The following is a 21,388-nucleotide window of genomic DNA, read 5'->3' on the forward strand; positions in this document are numbered from 1 at the left end:
AATGGGGCTCAGAGAGGGACAGAGGTTGCCCCATGGGCACGGAGGCTTATTATGGCTGATTTGGGGGCAGAGCCAGATCTGACTGCCACTCATCAGAGCCCCTGGGTTTGCATTGCACCTGCCCTGGGGTGTCGCTGGGGACAGAGCTGGGGGCCACCTCCCACATCTCTTTCCACCCTGACTGGCCACTGGGAAGCCATTTCTCTGACTTGTGGCCACCGGAAAGGAAAGCATCTGGCAAAGGCTCATGCCTGGGGTCCCAGGTGTGGAGCTAACCAAGTCATTTTCTGCCAGTGCAGTGGTGGCCATTGAGGACCAGGTCTTGGTGCAGATCCCGGGGGCTTTGCCCTTGGTCCCAGGCAGAGGAGAGCTGTGGGAGCAGGACCCGATGGCCTGGTACAGAGCCCAGAGAGGGCCTCAATTCCTGCCGCTGCCCACTCTGTTTACAGACAGGTTGCTGCCCTCCCTGGGCGAGAGGGAAGGGGTGGGGCAGAGAGCAGATGCCAAGGTGGCACGAGGCTGGGCATGTGCCTGGTCTCAGATGGTGTCAAAGGAGTGTCACACACCTGGAAGTGTCACTCTGAGGACCTCTGCCCCCAGTGGAGCATCTTGATCTCTTGAGAAGCTGACTGCTGACCCCAGGCGGCGGCTGGAGCCCAGGGACCCCCACCCCCACCCTGGGCCGAGAGTCCCCCATCAGTGAGCCTTGGCTCTGCTTATAGCATCTGACGCCAGAGGGGCTGAAAATAGCCCCTGGAGGAGGTGGAGGAGGGGGCTATTTAAAGGGCCTGGGAGGAGCAGAGCTGAGAGCCAGTGAGCACTGATCATGGCCACTGCAGAGCTGATCTGCCAGGTGTCCGAGGAGGACCGTGAGCGGCGAGAAGCCTTCTGGGCTGAATGGAAGGACCTGACGCTGTCTACGCGGCCTGAGGAGGGGTGAGTGCCACGCAGCTGGGAATCCCCTCTCCCCGAGAACACCCCTCCTGAGCCCCAGGGGATCAGAGCACAAAGCCCTGCAGAAGTTTCTGGGGAGTGGGGACTAGGAGAGGTCCCAGTAGGGAGAGTGGAGTCACTCTGCACCCCAGGACCTGGCAAGCCCCAGGGAGCCTTCTGCCCCGCTCAGGACTGGAGGGTAGCACATCTCAGGAGCTCGGTACCACCGTGCCCTCTCCTCCCCAGTTGCTCTCTGCATGAGGAGGACACCGAGCGGCATGAGACCTACCACCGGCAGGGCCAGTGCCGGGCGCTGGTGCAGCGCTCTCCCTGGTTGGTGATGCGGATGGGCCTCCTCGGCCATGGGCTGCAGGAGTATCTGCTGCCCTACCAGCGCGTGCTGCCACTGCCCATCTTCACCCCCGCCAAGATGGGTGCCGCCAAGGAGGAGCGCGAGGACACCCCCACCCAGCTGCGGGAGCTGCTGGCACTGGAGACAGCCCTGGGTGGCCAGTGTGTGGAGCGCCAGGACGTGGCCGAGATCACCAAGCAGCTGCCCCCTGTGGTGCCTGTCAGCAAGCCCGGCGCCCTGCGTCGCTCCCTGTCCCGCTCCATGTCCCAGGAAGCACAGAGAGGCTGAGACAGATGGTGACTCGGGCTCTAATGTGCCTGCTGTGGGCTGGGCCCTTCCTGGCTAGTACCATGGAGGGGAGCTGCTGGCCATGGACGCTTTGTAGTTTGCCCAGAGTTGGGGGCTAGGGGAGGAGGGAGCCAGAGGCCAGGATGCCTGGGTCCCCTGAGTTCCCAAAGGGAGGGGAGCAAAGACAGTGGGCACAAAGGCTGGAGAGCTGGGGGCTGGCACAGCCAAACATCCCCAGCCCCAGGAAAAAGGACAAAAGATGCTGGTGAGGACAGAGGTCCCTGAGGGGAGTGACCCTGGTCCAGGCTCCAGCTTCAGAGAAGGACGAGGAAAAGGGGATCTGGAATGCTCTAGGAAGGAGGCTTGGAGGAGACTGGAGTGAGAGGGATGTGAGGAAGGCAGAGGCCGAGTGGAGCCCCCAGCATCCTCTGTTAGCGCTGCAATAAATGCTCAGTTGTGTTCCAGACTTTTCTTGTTCCAGTCTATTTCCTTGTGGGGGCCAGCCCATTGGTGTCCACTAACCCCCCCACCACCCATGCTCACTTCTGGGAATAAGCCTTGCAACTGAGCTAAATATGGCCGAGCTAGCGGGTACACTCCATGCTGGGTGGGGGTGGGGGAGACAGGACAGAGCTGTAAACAGGGTGTCTGTCCAGCATGGGTCTGCTGTCAGTGCCTGGCCTCTGTGTTCAGTTCCCTGGCACTGGGCAGTGCCCAGCAGGCCAGCTGGCATCCAGGGCCTGCTTAAATGATTTCATGGAGTAGATGGAGGGGGCTGGCACCAGGACTGTCCTTGGCTGTACCTAAGGGTGTGAATGGGGTCACTGACCCAAGGCTGACCTATGTCTCAGACCTGAACCCAGATAGAATCAATCCTTGGCGGGGGTCAGGCACTCTACCCTCCCTGCCCAGGGAGCCCGGGGTGGGTTGTGGCGAGTAGAGACTCAGGTTATTGTCTGTGACCCCCACAGCTGCTGTGACTCCTGTCCCAATCTGGTTAGCTGGCTCAACAAGGAGACACGTTCCCCTTGGGACAAGGTAGGGGGCCAGGGAAGGCACACAGGTGAGGGCACAGAAGAGGCTAGGGGCCCATCTGGACAGGGGCTGGTAGCCTCACCCGGGCAGAGCAACAGTGGACTGGCCTGGAGCGTTCCAACTCCAGGAAGACCACGGAGACGGCCCCATGGAATCCACCTCCCATCTGGGGGAATAGGAGGGAAGACCCCTGCATCTTGACCTGTAGTGCCACGCAGGACCTGCAAACCTGGGCTGGCCCCCTCCCCAAGAGGGGAATGCAGTGTGGGCTGGGGAGGAGAGGGGTCAGAGACCCCAGACTGATGTAACCCTAAATCCCTTGGTGCAGAAAGCCCAGCCTGCGCCCTCTGGGGCCCGGGGACACGGGGAGAACGCCTGCACCCTTTGCCCTCCCCATCGTCACACGACCAGGGCAAGGCCGTGGCCAACACGACCCGAGCCTTCTGCTCTAGGAAGCCCCCAGATAAGCGGCTCCGAGCCCGCAGGGGCCGCGGGGAGGCCCTGCTGTTCCGCTGGTTAAGTGCATTAGCTTCGCTCACATCCCCTATCGCTGGTGCCATCGGCCGGGCGGGGCTGGAGCTCCGCTCTGGGGCCCCCGGGCGACCGCGACAGAGGCCAGAACGGACTGTCCTTTCCGGGGTGGAAGTGGGGGTGGAGGGCCCTGGGGGACAGGGATTGGTAGGAAAGGACGGAAAAGGGCTGGAGGAGGGGCGACGGGGGGGTGCAGCTGAGGTGACCTAACCAGGGAAAGGTGTGAATGTTGGACGGGATGTCCCCGAGGAAGGAGAGCCCGGGGCGGGGGCTGTGCCCGGGGTGCGGGACGAGGGCGCGGGGAGGGGGCTGATTCGAACCCTGGCCAGAGAGAAGGGGTGGGGTGGTGGGGGAAGCGGGTGAATGAATGGCTGGGGAGCCGGCGGAGAGCGACGGGAGGAGCCGCGGTCCGGGGTGGGGGTGGGGGAGACAGGGATCTAAGGGTCCTGGGGGCACGGAGCTGGCTTGGACCAGGTCCGGTGAGGCAAAGGGGGGCGGCGGGAGCAGCTGCGGGGCCGGGGCCGGGGTGGGGGGGTGTGGGGTGTGGCAGGCAGGCCGGGGCCGCCCCCCACGCGCCCCGAGTGTCTGCTACTCGGACACTAAGGGAGATGGATGGGGTGGGGGAGATGCAGCGCGGAGCCCCGGGCTGCTCCTGGCGCGGCCGCCACCCCCGCAGCGGAGGGTCGGGCGGGGAGTCGCGCAGCAGATAAAGGGGCAGCGAGGCGAGAGAGGACAGCGCGGACGACGGCGGCGGCATGAGCAAGGCAGACCCGAAGCCCGCTGCGGGCATGGCCCCCGACTCGGACCCGGGCCCGGCGGCTGTCGCCTCGGCCTACCAGCGCTTCGAGCCCCACGCCTACCTCCGCAACAACTACGCGCCCCCTCGGGGGGACCTGAGCCGCCCGGATGGCGTGGGGCCTTGGAAGTTGCGATGCTTGGCGCAGACCTTCGCCACGGGTGAGCGCAGGAAACTGAGGCCTGGAGGACAAGAAGGCATCGGGGAGCTAAACGGGGATACGTGCGCTAGCCCTATGGGAACCAAGAAGCAGCGATAGGTAGTTAAGAGGCGAAAATAGAAGAGGAAAAGCAGCAGTATCTCTTAGGGCGCAGAGGAGAGACCGGCGGAGAGGGCATTGGGAGGTGAAATAGCAGATGCAGGAAAGAGACCCCAGAGACCTCCGGAGACAGAGAGGGAGGCGGAGATGGGAGAGGGAAGAGAGGCCCCTGGCAGAACTGCCAGGGACCCTAGGACTTCCCCACCTAAGCCTCACAGGTAGGGACGGTCGTACAGATGTGGAACCGAATCTCAGAGGGGTTCAGTCCCTTTCCCAAGGTCGGCCAGTCGGCGTCAGGGCCAGGACTCAGACCCAGGTTAGCTAATGCTTTTTCCAGAGAGAGGCACACTTCTGGAGGAAGGGAGAACAACTGGGAGAAGCTGGTCAGGGAGGGAGGGACTGAGGCGGGGGAGCCTGGACAGGGCTGGCACAGGACCCCCCTCCGCTGCCCCCCACTCCAGGTGAGGTGTCAGGACACAGCCTCATCGACATTGGTTCGGGCCCCACCATATACCAGCTGCTCAGCGCCTGCGCCCACTTTGAGGACATCACTCTGACAGATTTTCTGGAGGTGAACCGCCAGGAGCTGCGGCTCTGGCTGCGGGAGGAGCCAGGAGCCTTCGACTGGAGCACCTATAGTCGGCACGTCTGCCTCATTGAGGGCAAGGGGTAAGGGGGCTGCCCGTGCGGCACGGGTGGGGGGCAACCGAGGACTGAGCATGGGGTGGCCCTGAGCCCTGGTCCTGCCCCGGCACAGGGAGTCCTGGCAGGAGAAGGAGCTCCAGCTGCGAGCCAGGGTGAAGCGGGTCTTGCATATCGATGTGCACCAGCCCCAGCCGCTGGGTGCTGGGAGCCCGGCGCCCCTGCCTGCCGATGCCCTGGTCTCTACCTTCTGCCTGGAGGCCGTGAGCCCGGACCTTGCCAGCTTCCAGAGGGCCCTGGACCACATCACCACCCTGCTGAGGCCTGGGGGGCACCTCCTCCTCATCGGGGCCCTGGAGGAGTCATGGTACCTGGCTGGGGAGGCCAGGCTGGCCGTGGTGCCCGTGGGAAAGGAGGAGGTCATGGAGGCCTTGGTCCGCAGCGGCTATGAGGTGCGGGACTTGCGCACCTACGTCATGCCTGCCTGCCTTCAGACAGGGGTTGACGATGTCAAGGGCATCTTCTTCGCCTGGGCCCAGAAGAAGGTGGGAATGTGATGGCCCAGTGCACCCAGATCCCCTGTGATGTGAGGTGGCACATAATAAAGAAGTTCCTCCTGCTGAGCATGAGCTTTGTCTGTGGCTCTCTCTGGGCTTGGGGGGCTGTGGAAGCCACCAACCCTAGCCTTTTTTTTCCAGAAGCTTCCATGACAGTAGGTTTCTTTACCACTCATTCTTCCCAAACTAAGGAAAGCCAAGGCCAGAGGGAGCTCGTTCAGCATCTGCTGTGTGCCAGGCACACTCGGTCCTCACACTCAGCAGGTCCTATTGTCTTGTTTGCAGGTGAAGCTAAGAAAGGTTAAGTAATAAACAGCAGCAGAGCCTAGTTTAGACCAGAAGGGAAGGAGAGAGTACAGGGGGAGGGAGTGACAATCCAGGCACCAGTTCCCTCCCCCAGAGCACTCCCCCCAGCTCTGCATCTGCTCCCCACCATCCCCACCCCCACGTGCCTAGGTAGAGACCCCACCTGCCTACTGCCTCCAGCCAGCTGTGTGCTCCTTCCCTCCGGCCCACACTACTCACACAAAGGAGCTAAACAAGGGTAGGTGAGGCTGAGAATTGGTTTATTAAGAATGTCCCTTGCTACCCTCCTATCTTAAAATAGTTCTCAATATCAAAAGAAACACAGGCCACCCAAGTCTGCCTAGCACAGCACCTCTACACCCCAGGGAGGGACAAGGGGGCTGGGAAAGAACAAGAATCCAGATTCCCTGCTCCAATCACAGAGACTGCCTTTGGATGGAAAGTTTCTGGAGCTCCACATGCTACCCTTGCGGAGCAAGAATGTACTCGGGCTGCTGGCAGCTAGCAGGGGTCACCTTTACTGGGGTACAGATACAGCATGGCCCCTGCCTGCCTCTGGGAAGGCCAGAAACCAGACCCAGCCACAGGCCTTCACCGCTCCTCCCTCAGATTGCCCCCCAAGGTCCAGGCTGTGACAGAGAGGCTTAGTAGGGAGGGCATGGGGAGAGGGGGAGGCCAACCAAGCCTAGGAGAGGAGACGGACAGGAAGGCTGGAGAGGCCCTTCCTCCCTCGGCCTCCAGAGAGGCTGGTTCTGGAGGGTGATTTGAGTTGTGTGCGGGTCCTCTGAGATCTGGACGGTGACTGTAAAGTGGGGGCAACAGACAGGAAGACACACATACAGTCTGGACAGCTGAACCCCACCAAGCCAGCCCCTGAGGACATCAGCGCTCTCGGCCTGGCCTGGGGCTCCGTGCAGAGTTGTGCGCAGTAGACAGTTGGTGGTGGTGACCAGAGCACCTGTTTTCCTCCAACCTCCCCCCACCCCGACGTGGCACACTCATGGCACTCACACTCACCTCACACCCAGTCTCTGCAAACTGCCCTGCCCCACACTCACCCACGTGTCCTGCAACACACACTTTCAAACCACTCACAACCTTCCCCACTCTCCACACGTGCTCACACCCACTGTCCCACCCAGCAGCCCACACACTCAGGCCTGTGCCCGCCACACTGTCACCTATGCATGCGCTCAGTCTAGCTCACACTCCCTTACACACTCATGTGCAGGCTTCTGACCAGGAGACCAGCCAAAAAGCCAGACAGGCTCCTGTCCTGAGCTCTCTGGGGTTGTGGCCCCAAAGGCGGAATGCAGTGAGGTCTTCTGGGGGTCTGGCGGAGGCAACAGTCTGGATGAGACCACTCGCCTATCTCAGCAGCTTGGTCCCTCAAGATCCCATGGGGAAGAGACCTGCCAGGAAACTTGGGCAGCCAAAGAGCAAGAGTCTATTGCCACCTAGTGGTGCCCTGAAGGAGGGCAGGGGTAAGAGAAGGGGGGAACCCCCGCTGTGTTCCCAAAGGCCTGTCTCCCAGCGAGACAGACAGGTGTGGGAAGCACCCAGGCGTTGAGGGATGTGAGAAAGAGGCTGATGGGGAAGCAGAGGCAGCTCCCCTCTCAGCGGAGCTAAGAACACAGTTCCATTCCAGTTCTCCAGGAACCAGGGGCGCTGCCCATGCTCCAACCCCAGATGCTGACAGGCCAAGCCTGAACAGAACCTGAGATCTGTGAGGGCCATGTTGGGGCAAGCGAGGTGATGGGCAGTTACATGATTCTGGGCCCATACCCTTCATGTCCAAATTCAAGATGCTAAAAGACAAAAGTCGTCTCAAGGATTCTGGGGAGAAGGGAAGCCAGCAGGGAGAGGGCAGGATCCCCGGCAGGGCAGACCCACTCCCAGGGCCTTCAGTCCAGCTTGAACTTGGCCTCCGATTCCTTCAGCAGATACAGGCTGTCATCTTTCAGAAAGCTGTGGGCAGAGGGAGGAGCCCGCTGAGGTCCAGCTTTGAAAGCACCCCATGGGGAGAGCATGGGCAAGCCAGCAGGGCGTGAACCGTGCACAGAGGCCTTAGTGTCCTCCAAGAAGCCAGTGAGGATGGACGCAAACAAGGGGCCCACTGGGCAGCAAGTAGCACCCACCTGAAGAAGAGGACATGGACAGGGATGGTGCTGATGTGCCAGATGGCGTGGGCATCCAGGACCCAGAAGAAAGGCGGGAAGTCGAGCAGCTCGAGCAGGGACAGGCCCTGTAGCAGCAGGACCACCGCCATGCACTTGCGGACGTGAGGCAGCCGATGCTGGTTCCGCAGGCACCAGGCCAGCCACCACACCACGTTCACCAGGCCTGCGCACGGGTTGGGGTGGGGAGAGGCTCACTGCCTGCACCTCCCTCTGCCCCGACCCCCACGAAGCCTCCCCTGTCCTCATGCTCTTTGACCCCAGGGCCATCTTCCGACTCTCCTCCCAGCCTCCCCTCTCCCACCCCAAGTTCTTTCCCCCTCCCCCACCCTAAGAGCCTCTCTAGAACCTTCTCTAGGAACACCACCAAATCCCTACCAGCACCCCAGGCCAGCAGTTTTACACGTGGTCCAGGTGCCCCCCCCTTTCCCCACAACCCCTCGGGGCCTCAGTCCCTCCTCCTGCCTCACCAATAGCCACATTGGCCGCCAGGTTGTATCCATAGTCGAAACGGACGAGGCTCAGGTAGGAGACATGCGCCGTCAGCATTAGCAGCAGGAGGGCCCGGAAGGCGCTGACCACGGCTGGGTGCTGCAGCCCCACCGTCCTGCCCCGCCATCCAGAGCTGCTCAGGTGGAGGGTGGCCCGTGCCCAGAGCAGCATTCCCTAAGCAGCCCTTCACCCTGGTGTCAGTATGGGGAAGCCACTGCCCTCCTCCTCCAGGGGCCTGGGACCAAGTGTAACTGCTCCTTGGACAGAGTCAGGGCCACTTGCTCTACCCCAGAGTCCCCATCCAGAGCAGCCCGGAGGGTGTGTGTGTGTATGGGCGCACGTGCCTGAGTGTGCTGGGCTGCAAGGCCCCGGGGGGAAACACCCCTAGGGATGGGGGAGGCCACCCGGTTCTACCCCCAGTGCCCGATTTTGCCCCTACTGGGGCCAGGATGGGCTCACCTGACACAGCACAGATAGATGGAGTGTAGGATGACGGTGGAGGCACAGAAGTAATCCATTTTCTGAGGACAGGGAGAGCTGGATGAGGGGCCAGCATAAGGGAGAGGGAGGTGGGCAGGGCCCCGAGAGGACCCAGCACTGATGGGGCGTAGGGGGCCAGGTGGGGCGGCAGAGGCACTGTCTGGAAGTCCTAGGCCTATGTGGCGGGCGGGGGTGCTGGGGGGCAGTGTCAATGTCTCGAGCACCCTCTGTCTGTCGCTGTTTCACTCCTGAATTTAATGGTCATATCCCTGTAGTCACATTATAGACCTTGTTAAAATGTCCACAGCAGCAAGGCTTTGGGGGCATTGGGGAGGTGCCTGCCAGGGCTCCAGGACGCCACAGAAAGCAGAGCGCAGGTGAGTCCCACAGCTGTGGGCCCAGGTCCTGGTGGCTCCCTCATTGGCTGGGGGACCTTGGGCAGGCGATTGAGCCTTTCCAAGGTTCAGCTGCCTCATCAGTTAAGAGCCAGTGCTCACACCTGCCTCCCAAGGGTCAAGGGAGGCTCAGGTGCATGAAGAGGTTAAAAGGGCCTGGGGCGGAGCAAGGGCTCTGTGATCGGAGTCCCTAGGAAACCTAAAGAGACCTCAACCCCTTCTGGGCTCCTCTGGGACTGCCCCACACATGAGGGGGAGCAGAAGGGGCGCTCACCTCTGTGAGGTCGGTGTCCTTGGTGTGGAATACTGTGGACCAGAACCAAGCATTGAGGGAGACCTGCAGAGAGGGGCTAGTAAGCATGGTGTCCTGAGCTGGGGAGAAGCCCTAGGGCACCCACATGGGTCTCACTCTGGAGCACAGAAATATGCTTCCCTCTGCCTCCAAAGCGGGCCGCCCCCCTCAACCAAGCTGCAACCCTGACCCCCAGGCCACGGGGGCTGGGGCTTCCACAGGTTCCGGCCTGGCCTAGGAACCAGTTCTGGCAGAGCCAAGTTCCCTGCTTACTCAATCACTAAGACAACAGCCCCCGGGGGGCCTCGCCTCCTCCCCCAACCGGCAGGTGATGACAGCCCCGCCCGGGCCAGGGGAGCTGGTGACCTCAGCCTCTGGGGGCGGGAATGAAGTGGGTGGGGTGGAGGGGCTCGAGCCAGCTTGGGGCGTGTCCGGAGCAAAGCAAGCAAGGCAGGGAGATCGAGCTGATCCCGCTGGGGCCAAGTCTCTACGGAGGAGACTGGCCTGGGGAGCCCAGCTTCCTCCCGGGTGGGCCGGCCCAACCCGCCAGACCAGTGTCTGCTGCTCCCAAGCTCTGGGAGGAGCGGAAGGCTGGAGGGGCTGTGGTGGGCACGGGCCCAGGAGCACGTCTGGGGCCTTTCCCCTGGCAATTAACTGCAAGGAGACAGCACAAAACCTCTTGCAAATGAATCCTAGATCTTGTGGGAGCTGGGGCGGTACCCATGGTCGATGCCCAGATCATGGAGAAAAGGGTGGGCTTGGGGGTGGGTGGGGAGACTCCTACACTAGAAAACCAGGCACAGCCCGTCAAAGGGAACGCGGCCAGAGGTCTGGCCTGGGATGCACTGGAGATAGGGAGGGGTGCCCTTGAGGCGGGGAACAAGCCTGCCTGAGATGGGTGAAGGCCAGGAGCTGCTCGTTTGGGTCCAGGGCAGCAGGAAAACTGGCAGGGAGGATGCCTCTCTGCCCAGTCCTGCAGCAGGAAGGCCAGGCGGCAGGATGGGTCCCTTACTGCAGGCCCAAAGGAGTTTATGAGAGCACAGGAAAAGCAAAGGGGGTGGCGGCAGGCCAGGCTCTCTGCAAAGGCAGTCAGCAGTAGAAGTCTCTGGAGGCTCAGGTAGCCCCATGCAAGCCTGTCTGGCCTGGGTCCTATGCTGATTCTCTCTCTCAGCTTATGCTCCCCATGACCTGGACAAAGGCCCTGCCCTCGGCCTGAGCTTCCTCCTGTGACTCATCAGGGCATAACCTCAGTGACCCTTCCTCCCTCTCCAGCCCCGACATCAGGGGACTATTCCATGCCAGGCTGCGTGCTCTTTTGAAGATGGCCATCCAGTCCCCATGACCCTTCCCCAGAGATGGTATAAGAGGCATGGCCTGGAGGCAGGGACAGCATGGAGTGGCTTCTCAGACACTGCTCCCAAAAGGTCTGTGATGTTCAGGGTCAGCGTGGGGAGAGGAGGAGACTTGGGGCTGGAGGCAGGGACCCAGGGCAGGCCAGAAATAGGGACGCCCTCGGGGAGGACAGTGGCCTTGGAGCCAGTAGGAGAGGGAGGTGAAGGGGAAAGTGGCAGGGGCTGGCAACCACCCAGGCCTCCCTCTCCCCACAGCAGAAAGGGAGAGGACTGAGCTAAGTGATGGTTCTTGGGCTGGGGGACATTATGGGTCCAGGGCTTAGCTCCACCAACAGAGTGAGAGTCGCCGGGTGCCCTGTTCAACTGCCTCTCCGGGGGGCCTTCCACTTACAGACCCCCACCTGAAGCCTGGACTCTGCACCCCTGAAAAGTCCTCTCTCCGGGGGACCCTGTCCCATTATGAGGGACTCCTCTTCTGACCTTCTCCTCAGACTTGGGAGAGAAGTGTCATTAAGAATGCAACCCCCTGAGGTGCCTGGGTGGCTCAGTGGGTTAAGCCTCTGCCTTCAGCTCAGGTCACAATCCCAGGGTCCTGGGTTGGAGCCCGGGTCTGCTTCCCCCTCCCCCTCTGCCTGCCTCTCTGCCTACTTGTGATCTCTCTCTGTCAAATAAATAAATAAAATCTTAAAAAAAAAAAAAAAAAGAATGCAGCCCCCAGGGTTAGGCTGCCAGGGTTCAAATCCTGGCTCTGCATTTCCCATGTGTCCTTGGGCAAGTTATTTAACCTTGCTGGGCCTCTGTTTTCTCATCTGTAAAATGGGAATGATCATAGTATTCACAAGGATTTAATGAGCGATACAAGTGCAGTGTACAGCCCAAGACAGGGCAAACATGATGGGGCGTTTCTTCCCAATTTGTTGAACAGAATAGGACCCTCACATCTCTCCACAGACTTGAGGCCAAAGAGGCCAAGTTTGCCTTCCGCTCTCCCCAAAGGCCAGAGAAGTCCAGGTGAAGAAAAGAGGTGGTCTCCCTGTGGTGACCCCTCCCCCAAAACTGTTCATGCTGGGGGCAGAATGTCCACAGCCTCCATAATAAGATGGGCCCTGAGTTCAAGTTCTGCCTCAGTCCCTAAATAGCTCTGTGATCTTGAACCAATAAAATCTCTTGAGTTTGGGCGCCTGGGTGGCTCAGTGGGTTAAGCCGCTGCCTTCGGCTCAGGTCATGATCTCAGGGTCCTGGGATCGAGTCCCGCATCGGGCTCTCTGCTCAGCAGGGAGCCTGCTTCCCTCTCTCTCTCTCTGCCTGCCTGCCTCTCCGTCTACTTGTGATTTCTCTCTGTCAAATAAATAAAAACAAAATCTTTAAAAAAAAAAAAAAAAAAAAATCTCTTGAGTTTCAGCTGTCTCATCTACCAGAGCGGCTTAATAAGGATACCCAGTGCACGAGAGGGTCCTGAAGGTGCTGTCTGCAGAATGCCTGGCAGAGAGAAGCCACTTGTTGGACGGGTGCTGCTGTGGCCACTGGCACACAGTGGGTCCCTAAATGTCAGTCTCCCCCACCATGCACGGAAGAGATACTATTTCTTTTCACGCGAAGTGTGTAACCAAGACTCAAGTGAAAAGGACAGACAGACATGGAAGGAAGGGAGAGGCTCCAAGAGACACAAGTGTGTGGCTGCTCCCGGACTCCTCCGCCAAGCTTGGGTAGAAGTGGGGGGGTGGGGGCGATGGTAACTGGCCAACCAGCCAGGCCGGGAAGGCGCTGGGCTGCCCAGCAGGCACCGGGAGCTTTGTGTAAACACTGAGGAAAGGGGGAGGCCAGGGGCAGGGTGCCAACAAGGGGGGGAATAGAGGGGGAAAGGGAAGGCTCCGGGAGGGAGAGCAGGAGGCTGTTTCAGTCTGTCGGAAAATAAGAAAATTGAGACAAATATATCACAGCCGTGAAACTGGTTGGATGCCAAATGAGCCAGATCTGTCAGGAATTTGACCCCAGTGCTAAGCCCCAGTGCTCAGGGCTTGTCATTGACACCGTGACGGTGGGGACATGTGGCTCTTTAAATAGCTTGGTGTCTCAGAAGTGGGGGAGGCAGAATGTTAAATATGACGCCTGCTGCCATCCTGGCCTCCCCCCCCCAACAGGCCACAGTGTCTCGCCCCCTGCCTCAGGCAGGGCAGCCCTTCCCCACCTCCCTCTTGAGAGGGAAGAGGGGAAGAGGCGGATGAGATGGGGGGGGAAGATCGCTTTTTCCACCATCAAAAAGGATTCCTTGATTTCCTGCCTTTGTCTGTTGCACTGGCTTCTGTTTGACCAGTGGGAAGTCCTTCCCGAAGTCTAACCATCATTCTGCTGCAGGCTCAACCTGTCTCTTCTCTTGGTTTCTGCAGCAGAGGCAGAACACAGTCAGTCCCCACCTCCATCCATCAACCTGCAGGGACAGTCTGGGCTCTCCTGGCCCCTCATTCTCTCCCTCCCCTCTACTTCTGAGGACCTTTCCTTACTAGACGAAAGGTGGGGAACTGGTTTGGCCTCCTGGCTTTGCAGAGAGCAGGCACCCCCAGTTTCCAGAAGTCAAAGAGCTCTGGCAAGCTCTCCCAAAGCCTGGCTGTCCAGCCCAAGCCAGGACCAGATGTCAAGGCAGAGATTACTCCCTTGTGCCAAAGCTTCGCCAGCCCTGTTTGGGGAGCAGCTCCTCATTTCCCAGGGGTAAAAGACAGAGACAACTCTCCCAAGACTTAACCTGAAAAAGGCCTTCTGATCCTACCCCAAGAGCAATCAGGAGCCTCACTCGCTCCAGAAGACCCAGCCCTAGACAAAGTCCACCGCCACACCCTCCATTCAGCTCAGGATCCCTCCCTCCTGTAAACACAAGCACACGGGACTAAAGATCAAGTGTAAAGATCAAGCGTAAAATCAAAGGGAGTGTGGGCCCCGAGACCCGTTCCCTCGAGGACCTAGTACCAGCATGTGGGGGTTCCATGTTCCAGAACCCCATATCCTAAAGATGTCCTCAGGCACAATCCCCAGGTATCTGCCCTCTCTCAACCTAACATCCCCTGCTCTGTCCTAAGTGTTCTCAGTAGACTGGACTGCGGGATACCAGCAGGCCTGACCCTCCTCGAGAAGGAAGCTGAGTGGCAGATACCAGCGAGATCAAAGATCCAAGAATCAGGGAGATCAAGACGAGAGTTGTGATGTGACCTCTGGCAAAGGCTGGGACCCTCTGAGTTCCCCCAAGACCCATGGGTCTATCCAAGGCGGCGCTCAGCTTTGTTCAGAGAGGTCAGGCAGGGCTGTCCAGCGTTCTTTAGTAGGGGTGGGGGTAGGGGGGGTGGTGCAGGCTGTGGGCCCAGACAGCAGTGACCCTGGAAGAACCCCCAGGGAAAGGAGACAGGTGTACCCTCCTCAATTTCTCTGCCCTTCCTGCTTTCTTGGCCAGGACCAAGCTCCCTCCTCTGAGAGCGGCCTAAACAGGAAGTGGTGGTTCCAGGCCACCCATGGCCAGGACAGGGTAAGAGGATGCCAGGCCCCGGCCTACACAAGCATCCCTGCCCCCCAGCACTCGGGGCCTCTCTGTGCCACCTTACCTCTCCCTCCTCTCCTCTCCACCCAGCCACACTGTGCCCCGCTGACCTTTTCAAGGCTGCCTGTGGCTGTCCCACTGCCCCCACTTTCCGCCCCTCTGCTTCTGCCGTGCCTCCAGCCCGAGATGCAGAAATCCAAGCTCCTCTCCCTTCACGTGTATGTGTCTAAGCCTAATCAGGCCTGCGAGTCCCCAATGGAGCCTGTCCCCTTTCGGGGCTTCTCTGACGGACTTCTCCACTTAAAGGACGTAGTCTCCCTCCTGACCTTACTGCTGCCAGGGCTCTGCCCACATTCTGCCCTCCGGGGCCAGCCACACCTGCACCTACCTCCCCCAGGGCTCAGCTTCTTGGGGCAGGAGCCTCAGTTCTCACCAGTGCTAACCCCAGTCTCTATCCATAGCAAATGCTCAACAGACATTTATTGGTATACGGAAAGAGCCCAGAAGAGGAGCTAAGCCCTCTTACGGTCCTGTGCCAGCCTGTCTCCCCCAGTCACTAACTTGTGAGCTGCTGACTTTGGACCAGGTTTTCCCACTCTGAGCCTTGCTCAGAGCGCCCAGTGGTAACATGAGGATTGAATGAGAAAATATACGTAAAGTACTTAGGACAACGTCTATTACGTAATTCATAACAGTTATTATGGATATTTGTTAAATAGAAAATATTAGGGAGGGTCGACATTTCCCAGAAACTTAACAGCCTCCCCCCTGCCCTCCTTCCAATCCCCGTCTCCTAAGTCTGAGGCGCAGCCTGGACTTCTCAGTACCTTAGTATGACCAGTTTTCCCAAGGTCCTCAGAGACCTTGAGGTGGCCAGATGTAGGGGTGTCCTTCAGGTCTCTTGACTGTCCAGCAGAATTCCAGAGAACCGCCTACCTGCTCCTACCTGCTCCTGTCCCAGGGCTACCCACACAGTATCCTAGTTTCCCCACCTACCCCTCCAGCCACTCCTGTCTCTGTTGCTGGCTCATGCTGCTTTGTCTGAACTTCATGTTTTGGGGGCCCTCGGGGCTCCATCCTAGACCCCTTCTCCTCCCTCCTGCCAGTGGCGCATCGGCCTGGCCTAGATGACACGAGTGCAAACTCAGCCTGGGTTCAAAGCCCGGCTCCTGGGGCAGGTTACTTTTTCAGTTCTTGGTTTTCCAGCGGTAAACTCAGGGTAATAGTACCACCTATTCACAAGCTTATTATGGGGTTAATGAGATTAATATTTATAAAATGCTTAGAATGGTACCTGACATACAGTAAGAGCTATGTATGTGTTTGGTAAATGATTTTTTTTTTTTAAAGATTTTATTTATTTATTTGTCATAGAGAGAGAAGCGAGAGCAAGCACAGGCAGAGGCAGAGGGAGAAGCAGGCTCCCTGCCAAGCAAGGAGCCCGATGTGGGACTCGATCCCAGGATGCTGGGATCATGACCTGAGCCGAAGGCAGCCGCTTAACCAACTGAGCCACCCAGGCGTCCCAATGATTTTTTTTTTTAAAGATTTTATTTATTTATTTATTTGTCAGAGAGAGTGGGAGAGCGAGCACAGGCAGACAGAGTGGAAGGCAGAGTCAGAGGGAGAAGCAGGCTCCCTGCGGAGCAAGGAGCCCGATGTGGGACTTGATCCCAGGATGCTGGGATCATGATCCGAGCTGAAGGCAGCTGCTTAACCAACTGAGCCACCCAGGCGTCCCGGTAAATAATTTTTTTTAAAAGATTTTATTTCTTTACTTGACAGAGACAGTGAGAGACGGAACACAAGGGTCGGGGGGAGGGTGGAGAGGCAGGGGGAGAAGCAGGCTCCCCGCTGAGCAGGCGGAGATAGATGCAATGTGGGCTCGATCCCAGGAGCCCGGGATCAAGACCTGAGCTGAAGGCAGACTCTTAACAACCAAGCCACCCGGTTGCCCCAGAAAGAAATTTAAAAAAAATGTTGGGGCACCTGGGTGGCTCAGTCGGTGAAGCGTCTGCCTTCAGCCCAGGTCATGCTCAGCAGGGAAGCTCCTTCGGCATCTACCCCTGTCCCTAAGTCATGCACGTGGTGGGTGCACGCTCTCTCTCTCTCTCTCTCTCTCACAAGTAAATAAAATCTTTAAAAAAATGTTAACCACCTCAAAACATAGCTCAAACTAGTTCTCTTTAATATCTCCCTTCCCAAGACCCATGCCCCACCCCAGTCTCGCTACTGTGCCGGATGCTAAAACTTACTAGGCCCTGCAGCCACTCCTACCCCCTCTAATCTATTTGCTACCACAATAGCCAGAAAATGAGCTTTCCAAGCAAATCTACTCCTGAAATCTCTCCCCTTCGACCCTCAGGGCTTCCTGAGGCTTAGAGAGAGTCAAGATTGAAAGTGTTAATGTGCCCCCAGGCTCTCCACGGGCTGGCCCCCTTCCCTGCCCACCTGCCACCTGTCTCGCACCCACTCTCTGGCTTCCAGCATGGCAGGCCTCCCCGCCTTTCAGGTTCTCTCTTCTGTGTGTGCACATTCTGCGTCTTCTGTGTAGATGACTCCTCCTACTATCCCTGAATTCACCTAGCTAACAGTCATTCATCCTGATCTTACTTCCAAAGCCACGTCCTCCGGGAAGCCCTCCCTGACTGCCCCGCACTGGTCTGGTCCAGTGCCCCCTCACACGCCTTTATAGCACACATATCCTCCACCACACTTTTCCAGACTTACACTTTTACCTTCAGTTGTGTGCTTGTGTGGTTATGGCTGGAGGGCAGGAAACTGTTTTTGCTTTTCTTGCTTTGTCTTTCTAAGTAAGCTCTACACCCAACTTGGGACTTGAATTCAGGACCCTGAGATCAAGAGTTGCACGCTCTCCGACTGAGCCAGCCAGATGCCCCCTGTTTTTATACACTTTTGGATCTCCAGCACTCAGCCGAGTGCTGGGCACATGGGAGGTGCTCGATACACAAATGAATGGCTGCTTTGGTGGCAGGCAGGTGATTGAGCAAGAAGCTTACAGTGGGGGTTCTGAGGGCAGCCTCTTACTCTCACACCCTCCCCAAGGTCGTCATGGTGCAGAGCTGTACCCTAGTCCGTGCTTCTCACATGATTCCCGCCCTTGATGCTGGCTCCTCTGCCCAGTTGCACTGTGAAGCTCCAAGACTACTCTGGAAACTCACACGGGACATATTTCAGTTTCTCCAGGAGGGTCTAAGACCAGGCTGAGCTCTGCATGGAGTCCTGTGGCTGCCATACCTCCAGGCCTGGGCTGGGACTGAGGGTTGCTTGGACTCATCCAGAGGGGTCCCTACAAGCATGCTCCCTACCACGCCTGTCCCTTCTGTGCTTGTAAACTGCCGTACTGGGTCTCTTAGTGGCTTCTGCCCTCAGGACAAAATTCTCTCCTCCCTCCCTCTCTCTCTTCCTCCTTCCCTCCCCCACAAACAGCCTGGCCTAAGACTCTGCTAGAAAGGTAAGGTCTGATCCAGGACCTCCCTGTTTTCTCTCCCTAGACCTAAGCACCCACAGCTGCAGTTTTTGACCTGGAAAGCACCGAGGAAGGCAGGGGAAGGCAAGCCCTGTTGGGTGAGAATGGGGATCGAAGAGTTCCTCCTTCCTAGATGAGGGTGTAGGGCAGGAGTCCCGGCAAGTTACCTACCCAGGCGAAGGCCACGCAGGTGGGATACATGGGGGAGGAGGCTGGCACGGAGGTGTAGTAGCGGCACAGCATCACCAGGCTGGCCAAACCGTTGAGGAAAGAGGCCATGGCAGAAGCTGGCTCTTGGAAGAACAGGAACCGGGAGAAGGGCCACTGAAAAGGGAACACATGGAGGGGGCCTGAGGGGCAAGCAACCCCTAGCCAGCCCGACCTGCTTTTCCTTGACATGCCACATCAACAGGTCTTCAGCTGGTTCCTTAGCTCTGGACCTTGGCCAAAGCCTCAGGTCCAGTCCCTGTTTGGGTCATTGCGCTCTCCTCCAGGCCCCAGCTGAAGGTCCTCCCTCTGTGGGGCCAGGATTCACAGAACTGGTAAGCCTGGTCTCTGGGAAGACCACGTGGGCCAGTGTAGGTGGCTCAGTATGGCCTGGGGGAACGAGCATAGACTCGCCATCCAGAAACCTGAGGTCCTAATCTGTCCATCTTCTACCACTGACCACAGGCCTCTGAGCCTTAGCTTATTCTGACTAACTGGGGAGAATTATTCTTGTCAACTTCAACAGTCTAGAACAAGGTTATTATTGGGTGACAAAGCACTAGCAGGGGAGGGGGTGAGAAGATGGGGAAACAGAGTGATGGGCAGTAAGGAGGGCACGTGACATGATGAGCACCGGGCGTTATATGTGACTGATGAATCACTGACCTCTACCTCTGAAACTAAAAATGTATTCTACGTTGGCTGAGTTTAAATTTAAAAAAAAAGAAGAAGAAAAGAAAAAGCATTAGCAATCTGAGGGGGGTATTACTATTTTAACCCAGAATACTACTAAAGAAGCAGAAGAAAGCATGCTGGGCAGTGGGGTCAGGAAATTCGTTCTTGTAGCAAGATGGACATTCAGCCACCCTAAGAAGTCCACCATCACTCTCTGAGGTCACAAAGCTTCCCAGACCTTCTAAGTCCAAATCCAGAGCCAAGACTCACTGGTTCCATCCGATAATATGAAAACCAGAGATTCTGAGAATAAGCACTGACCCTAAATGCCAACCCATATCACCCCATAGCTCAGACTGCCTGACTCAGGGGTATCTTTCTCCTACAGCACTGTCACCATATACCATATACCTACCCCTACCCTCCAACTCACCTTGCCATGGAACTGAGGCACTTTGTGACCTTCCTTGAGGTAGAGGCCAACAGTGACCCACATACACTCATACTTACAGTCGTCCTGACAGGTCCAGCCTGAAACACAGAAATGGGACCCGGTGAACTCCCCATCATGGGAGGTACAGAGAGAGGTCAAATGGGACCCAAACTCAAATCCAGGCTAAGAGGGCCTGTAGGTTGGAGAGAACCAGATGAAATCTCAAAATTCTAGCTTCCCACTTGGTTGTATGAGAGACGGTGGGCTACACACATAAAGGAAAGGTGTGTGTATGTGGGTGTGTTTTAGAGGATGGGGGTCTGCTGCGAGCAGAGATGTTTCTTCTCTTCTCCTTCCACCAAGATGGGAACTTTGGCATCTGACAGACTCATCACGGGATAGGTGGGCTATGTTTGTTATTGCTGGACTCAGGCTTTGGTCTCACTCGCCAGGGAGGAACTCTTGCCATCTTACCCCGCTCACATGAAAATGAAGGAAGCCCAAGTTCTTCCCTCTGACTTCTGAGGCCCCAAACTGCTTATCCAACTTTATTTTCCATACTTCTTTTCAGGCACCCCGAACCCTGCTCCCTGAGTAAACCAAGCTACCGGAGATGCTCACATCTGCCCAGGGCCTCCATTCTCTCTGTTCCCTCTGGAATGCAAAGGCAGAGTAAAGAGCACAAACTTGTAGTTAGACAGGCCAGAACTGGAAACTCAGCTTTACCACTTTCTGCCTGCGTGACTTAGGGCAGGGCACTTAACCTCTCCAAGTCTCCCCATTGTAAAATTGGGTGAAGGGTAATCACCTTCAAGGGTTGTGAAAATGACCGGACCTACTGTGACTCCTGTCACACACCAGCTGACCACAATGGCCACAGGTCCAAATTTAATGTATCCATCCTGAAGCCCTTCCCTCGAAGAAAGTTCCAAGGATTATCACTGCCCCTACAGTCTCAAAGCCAGAATGATTCCTTCCTCCTCCATATGCCGCTATTGCTTGACTTAGGGGTCTTTTAGGACTCAAATCATCCTCTCCCTTGGGCTGGAGAAGGCTAATGTTCCCGTGAAGACTATGACCCCGAATGCCAGGGCACTGGGTCCAATTTCAGTGTCATTCTAGGGCCAATTCCCAGGAATATTAAATAAATACCTAATTGAATAAATAAAAAAGTAACGAAGACTGGCTGATGCTGCTCTGATCAACCTGGGGCTCCATTCACACTCATAACGGAGAAGGGGTAAACGAAGGTTCAGAGGTGGTTTAGGGGAGCAAGGGGGCGGAACCAAGGCTGAGGGGCGGGGCTTTCCGCGGGGTGGGGCTTACCTGCTAAACTCATGTAGATTGGCTGGCGGGAACGGAAGTGCCTCAGTGCGCCCCCCGAGCAGTTCCGCTCTTCGCACCGGTGCACGCAGTCGCGGTACACCGGCTCGCGGTCGCCCTGGGAGCCGCTTGCTAGCGCGGCTGCTCCAGCTAGCAGCACCAGCCGCGCCGTCCGCCCAGCCATCCCTTCAACCTGGCCCTCCGCCGGCGGAGGAGCTTAGAAGTCTTCACTTCCGGAGTAACCGGAAGTGCCTTGTGTTCTGTATTCTGCTCTCGGGTGACGTCCACCCGCCTTAAATATAAAAGTGCCCGGATTTCTGTGGGCTCCTGCCCCGCCCCTCGTCTTACTGTCATCTCTATATATCGAGGCGACAGGGCTAAGGGAAGGGGGACGCCAGGTGGGTTAAGGAGCAAAATAAACTGGTCTTTTATCAATATGCGTCCTTTTCCTTCTCTATGCTTTCTTTTATGAAGTATGGTTATTTTTCCGTCACCAGCCCCGTCGAATTTCGCTTCCTAATGGACCTGGAACTGTCCATTTCTCTCCATTGGCACCACCCTGGTTTAAAGACATCATCATCTGTCGCCGAGACAGTCGCAGGGGCCCCTTCACGAGTCTCCCTGCCCCCTCCTTTTGACCCCATCGACTCCGCGTTCCGTTAACAAATTCAAATTTGACCGCGAGACTTTTCTTCTTAAATGCTTTACTAGTTCCTAATTACCTCAGGATAAAAATCATAATTCCACAAGTCCTGCATGATCTGACCCCTGCGCTAGACCCAAGGGGCCATGTTTGTCAACCCTCCTGGTTTTGCTTCCTCTCTATCATTCATACTCTCACAACTACTTC

At 57.6% G+C, this 21,388-nt stretch overlaps 3 protein-coding genes across 7 annotated transcripts; 2 read left to right on the forward strand and 1 right to left on the reverse strand.

Moving 5' to 3' along the window:
* Positions 1-788: 788 nt before the first annotated feature.
* TCAP (titin-cap) lies at positions 789-2,039 on the forward strand. The gene is made up of 2 exons (XM_032319980.1): positions 789-936; positions 1,180-2,039. Exons 1-2 carry the CDS (start codon positions 827-829, stop codon positions 1,571-1,573), a joined length of 504 nt encoding a protein of 167 aa, XP_032175871.1. The 5' UTR covers positions 789-826; the 3' UTR covers positions 1,574-2,039.
* A 1,405-nt stretch (positions 2,040-3,444) lies between these two features.
* Positions 3,445-5,459, forward strand: PNMT (phenylethanolamine N-methyltransferase). Its single transcript, XM_032319976.1, has 3 exons — positions 3,445-4,096; positions 4,656-4,863; positions 4,952-5,459. Exons 1-3 carry the CDS (start codon positions 3,895-3,897, stop codon positions 5,391-5,393), a joined length of 852 nt encoding a protein of 283 aa, XP_032175867.1. The 5' UTR covers positions 3,445-3,894; the 3' UTR covers positions 5,394-5,459.
* A 2,091-nt stretch (positions 5,460-7,550) lies between these two features.
* Positions 7,551-20,795, reverse strand: PGAP3 (post-GPI attachment to proteins phospholipase 3). Of its 5 annotated transcripts, none has more exons than XM_032319972.1 (8): positions 20,542-20,794; positions 19,216-19,313; positions 18,072-18,224; positions 9,518-9,580; positions 8,827-8,889; positions 8,347-8,534; positions 7,838-8,042; positions 7,551-7,667 (listed from the first exon to the last, which is right to left on the reverse strand). In XM_032319972.1, the coding sequence occupies exons 1-8, from the start codon at positions 20,720-20,722 to the stop codon at positions 7,653-7,655; spliced, it is 966 nt and encodes a 321-aa protein (XP_032175863.1). In that variant the 5' UTR covers positions 20,723-20,794; the 3' UTR covers positions 7,551-7,652. The 5 variants fall into 5 exon arrangements, with proteins under 5 accessions (XP_032175863.1, XP_032175862.1, XP_032175864.1 ...); XM_032319971.1 differs by having other exon boundaries at positions 8,347-8,501; positions 8,828-8,889; positions 20,542-20,793; XM_032319973.1 differs by having other exon boundaries at positions 8,347-8,483; positions 8,828-8,889; positions 20,542-20,792.
* Positions 20,796-21,388: the final 593 nt, after the last annotated feature.

This window comes from Mustela erminea, chromosome 18, assembly GCF_009829155.1.
Source record: "Mustela erminea isolate mMusErm1 chromosome 18, mMusErm1.Pri, whole genome shotgun sequence".
Lineage (NCBI taxonomy): Eukaryota > Metazoa > Chordata > Mammalia > Carnivora > Mustelidae > Mustela > Mustela erminea.